Here is a 5,410-nt window from a genome sequence, read left to right as displayed (position 1 = left end):
CCGAATTTTAACCCACAAACCTACATTATATTTTATTCCTAAAATTAAACACAAACTTGCTCTAGAGACCAGGCTGGCCTTGAACTCAGAGAGCTCTGCCTTCCTCTGCCTCTCCCGTGTGCTAGGATTGAAGGCGCGTGCTATCAAGCCTGGTAATATGACACATTCTAATGGACAGTGTCCTAGAACGTAGAATACCCTTTTGGCTTACATGCCCATCTCAGTGATTTCTTTAATTATGAAAGCCAGAGTATGACTAAGGGAAGCTAGGCTCTTTCCCAATACTGCTCACTTGCAAGTGATGTGCAGTTATGTGAAGAAACACATGACAAGGACATACGCGTTACTACATAACTGCTTCCCCAACTGCATCTGCTAGTTGCTATTCACAGTTTTGTTTATTTTTTAAGTATTTTGGTAACTTCATACGTGTATATAATGTATTTTGATCATATTTAGCCTATACATTGTCTCCCTCTCCCTGAACTGCTTCTTTCCATACAGTTCCACTATTCTGTGCCTTTGTGCATGACCCATTGAATTTCAAAAGGGCCTGCTGGTGCGAGCATAGATGGGGAGGCTCTTACCAGAGCATATGCACCATTTAAGGAAATTTACCTTCCCCCACCCCCAGCAACTGTTAACTGCCACCTTTAATAGCCAATATCTTCTCAAGGATGAGTGGGGCCTGACAAGTCTCTCCCTAAATTCCATGAGGGAATGTTGTCAGGTCCCGTCTCCACTAGGTAACCACCCTGTGAGTTCATGAGCTGAGTGCGAAGGTCATGTTGTGCCTACCAGACGTACTATAGCATTCCCATCCTCTTGCCCCTTTTTTCCCACTCTCTTTTCCAAATTGTCCTTTCATTCTTGGAGAGGGTGGTACAGATGTCTCCTTTATGACTGAGCATTCAACAGTCACTTTCCCTAGTACATTTGCCAGTTATTACTTGCTGCTCACTGCTAAAAGAAACTTCTCTGACCAAGTTTGCAAGCGACTCTAATCTTTGCTCATAAACGCAAACATTTAGAAGACAGTTTGATGAGCACAATATAACCACTTAGCAGAACAATAGAAAGCTCCTTTCTTCTAATACCTGTGACCTCCCAGCCCATGGGCTCTTTACCAGGATCACAGAACCAGACGTAAATTTTCTCTTGGGGAGCAGGTTTCAAATCCAAGCCTCATAAAAGTCCTACCATCATTTTACCAGCATCTTGCCTCATGTTTGGCTGTGTGGTATGCAGAGTGCACATCTGAGTAAGAAGAAGTTGATACCTACTCTCTGCCAGCAGCCTGCACAGCACTTTCTGGCACAATGGAAGCTTCTGCTAATTATTTTAAAGCCTTTTTTCCTCTGGAAATAATTACTGTTCTATCGAATAATCTTAGGAATTTGAGCTAACTTATTTTAACAAAGATGCATAGACGTATCTGTCTTGTGATATTTAAACGTATGTTTTGTTTGTTTTTGATTCCAGGAAGCAGAAGCCCAGGCAAAGCAGCAAGCTTGAATATTACGCGTTCTTCCTTCAACATCTTGGAAAATAATGAATCTCCATTGCTTTTATAAAAATCTTCGCTTCAAAGAAATAGGCTTAAATGTTGCAATAATAGATTAGTTGATGTTCTCGCATACAAACAAGCATAATTAAAATGTGAACATGATGGTGAGAAAAATGAGAGACGAAGTTAAAACTTTAAGTAGATACCGTAGAATAGTATTCTTATCTGCCAAGATACTTTATGTTCTGTAAAAATTTTACAAAAAAACCCCCATATGCTTCTTTTTTGATATTACTGTTGCTTAAGGATATCTTCATTTCAACTTCAAGGAATTAAAAGAGGAGAGAGAGAGAGAGAGAGAGAGAGAGAGAGAGAGAGAGAGAGAGAGAGAGCGAGCAAAACTCTTATTCCAAAATTGCCTCATTAACTTTAGTGAACATGAATATTTTGGTGTGATGTTACTGTTGCTGAAATGTATTTGCAGGTTATGTTTACGATGTGATGGTTATTGTGACATTCTCATTCTCCCATAGGAGCAACTTGTGTGCCCTGAACCTCAAGTTTTCCCGGCTTCTCGATGTAACATTTCATTGCACATTCAGTGATCAAGATAGTTGACTTCCCACAAGAAAAGTATCAAATGCATTCCACTGTTCCTTGTTTACATATATAGTTACAATGTAATCGTGCTTCTAAGTGGCTTGCCTCAGTAAAAAATATGGATGTGTAAGTCACAGAATGATGATGGCAAGTAATTTTAATTTGGCCCTTCTTGCAAAGAGCTCAGGCTTTTAATTAACCATTACACAATATCTTGCCCCTAATTGTTAAATATTATTTTTCTTTGGTGTTTGCTAAAAGAAATCTTAGTGGCTCCCTTCTCCTGCTTTAATATAACTGGTGATCATGAATGCCACTGTGTCTTGATAGCTGAACCCTTTGCTTCAGTTTGGGCAGATTGTGTCAACACATCCTTCCAAGTAGAAAGAATCACAAAGCTTTGATTTTGTCAGAAAGCACAAGTATCAAAGAAAAGGAACAACTTTTGAAATATTTTGAAGATAAGCATGACCCACATTACTCAACCAGAAGGTACTGAATTTGTACCTTTGTCTTTTATTACTTTATTTTTTAAAACAATCACCTTTTACTTAAAATTGCTGTATCATATCTTCTGTTTGCAAGACCGTACTCTCCAAAACTCCAACATATAATGAAGCCATAGCTTTGTTTACTGAAATTCAAACTTGATTTGATGCTTTTAAAATAAGTGGTTTTAGACATTGTTACTGGATTCTAAATAATATACAGTAATTTTGATGAGTAATTGTCTTTTATAGTTGGTGAGAAAGGAGAAAAACAAAACATCAGACAAACAAAAAAAAGACTTGAAGGCAGTTTCTCAGTTTTTTTAGTGACCTAAATTTTGGACTATGTATTGGAGTCAAAAGTATTCCATTTTTATTTATTTATGTTTCTTCATTTTGCAAAAAAAAATATTTCTCAGAGAACTCTGGAAAACAGAGTGCTTTTTAATGGATTCTGGAGTGAGCAAAATAATTTTAGTTATTATTTTTTCCTTAACATTGCTAAATGCAGCAGGTAATACTTGGCAATATTCTAGGTGGACAATTTAACTTTTGTATTAAATAATACTGTTTTGGACAGACATTAAAGAAACAGATACATTGGGTGATATTTATATCTGCGGTTAGTACCCTGAAATCAACTTAAATCTGTAGATTTAATGGAAAAGTTTGAATTGAGTTTTCTCCAGTTGAAGCATTTTATTTCTGTTAACTGAGAAACTTGCCAGATAGATGAGAGATGAGAGAAAAGCAAATGAAATTCTGAGGATTAAGATGAGTTTTGAATGAAACTCCACAGTATGTGCCTGGGAAATAACATCCTCGATGCTTTTTACATTATGTTTGGAATATTTGCATTTATAAATCAGACCATGTAATTTGGTAATTTCATATTTTGGAGCTCATTTGCCTTTTAGAATTTTTGATCCTCAGAAAGTTCCATTTTCCCAAAACACTATAAATTGTTAATTGTATTGTTAAATGTAAACACCTCTTTGGGAATTCGAGCCTAGGTGAATAGAGAATTTTGAAGCAAAGATTGCTTTGATTGGGAAAGACTAAGTAAATATAGGGAGTTTGAGTGAAATCAGATCTCATTCATTATGTAAAAAGGTAAAATTCAAATGTATTTTGTTAACCACTTATTGGTGTTTAAAATATACAAAGTTCGTCATTAATTCTTTTCTATGTAACACAGACACTTCTTTTATTCTGATGAATTCCAATAAAATCAATTAAGTGATTTATGTTTGATTCATTTGAATCTTCTGGTCTTCTGCTTCCTTCCACAATTCCTGTTTCTGAATACTACTAGTCAATCCCATTGTAAATGAGTTTTGAATTTCTACATAAAAAGTAATCATTCTTGGGATTTGGGAGGTGACTCAGTGTTTTAGAGCACTTAGGGCTCTCCCAGAGGAATCATGTTCTGTTTCCAACACACACAGCAGCTCATAACTGTCAGTAACTATAGTTCCAGGGGATTGATAAACTCTCTTGGTCTCTGCTGGTACCAGACATGCACATAGTATACCAACAAACATTTATACACACAAAATAAGGCTATTTTTGAAAGAGTAACCCTCCTCTTAATGTAATTATTATTTTGCTATGAGTGTTTTTTAACAGATTCATTGAGGTATTTTATACACCTTAAAATTTATCCATTTAAACATGTGAAATTCCATGGGATTTGCACAGTCATCAACACTTCAGGATCTAACATTAACATTCTTATCTATTAGTTCTTATTCCCTCAGTTATATCCGACCAGTGATTTAATTTTGACCTTTATGAACTTAACAGATCTGCACGTGTCACATGAATAGAATTAAAAAGCATTTTTCTCTTGGTTACCATGCTTTTGAATTTCATCTGTGCCACATCTTGTAGTAGGTGGCTGGTGAATACAGCATCCATTTTCATATTGTCAAATAATATTTATTGTATATATATAATACCATTTTTGCTTCATTAGTCATTTGGTATAAATTTTACATGTATGCACCTTTGTTTATTATGCATAGTGCTACTATGAATGCCAATGTACTGTTTTGTTTGAATATCTGTTTTCAATTCTCTTGCATATATGTGCAGATGTGGTTCATTGGTACTTCTGTTTAACAATTCGAGTAACTACCAAATATTTTAAAATTGTCTTCACTGTTATACTTCTCAACTACCAGGGTATGCATTTTGTAAATTCTCTAGTGCTGGGGAAATTTTGTTATTTTTATCTTTATTTAAAATTTATAAGCATTGTAGGTGCTATTACATGGCACCTCATTAGAGCTGTGGCTCACATTTCTTTGGTGTCTAAATATGTGGAGCATATTTTTATGCTGTTATGACCATTTGTGAATCTATTTTTGGAATCTATCTTTTCCAGTTCTCTGTTTAGTTTTGATGTCTTTGTTTTTGGATTATAATAATTCCTTTCATAATAGGATTACTTGTCTATTATTGTAGACATGATCTAAAATGTTATTTTCCATTCCATGAGTTTTTAATTTTGTTTTCTAGAAGGTGGGTATTTGAGTTCAAGATTTTCATTTTGACAAAGTCAGCTTACACGTGTTGATCTGTTATTTTTTTTTGCTTTTGCTATCATAATTAAAGGGGGAGTCAATCTTAAACCAAAGTTATGTTGACATTACTCCTATTCATTAATTGAATAATTTCATGTTGTGCTTTGTATGGGTGTGATATGCTTTGAATTATTTTTTATTTTATTTTTTTTTATTGAGGAAAGGAAAAAAAAGTTTCCCCCTCCTCCCAGCCTCCCATTTCCCTCCCCGTTCTCCCACCCTTCTCA

The 5,410-nt window shown here is 35.0% G+C and overlaps 1 protein-coding gene across 1 annotated transcript in view; it reads left to right on the top strand.

Moving 5' to 3' along the window:
* The window catches only part of Sh3bgrl (SH3 domain binding glutamate rich protein like), an 84,183-nt gene extending 80,345 nt beyond the window's left edge, over window positions 1–3,838 (top strand). Inside the window, exon 4 of the mRNA XM_005366722.3 lies at window positions 1,483–3,838. Coding sequence (XP_005366779.1) covers window positions 1,483–1,515 — 33 coding nt within the window. The 3' untranslated portion in view covers window positions 1,516–3,838. The remainder of the gene's footprint in view (window positions 1–1,482) is intronic.
* Window positions 3,839–5,410: the final 1,572 nt, after the last annotated feature.

Source organism: Microtus ochrogaster, unplaced genomic scaffold (assembly GCF_000317375.1).
Source record: "Microtus ochrogaster isolate Prairie Vole_2 unplaced genomic scaffold, MicOch1.0 UNK13, whole genome shotgun sequence".
In the NCBI taxonomy this organism is placed as follows: domain Eukaryota; kingdom Metazoa; phylum Chordata; class Mammalia; order Rodentia; family Cricetidae; genus Microtus; species Microtus ochrogaster.
This window is presented reverse-complemented; position numbering and strand designations above follow the sequence as displayed.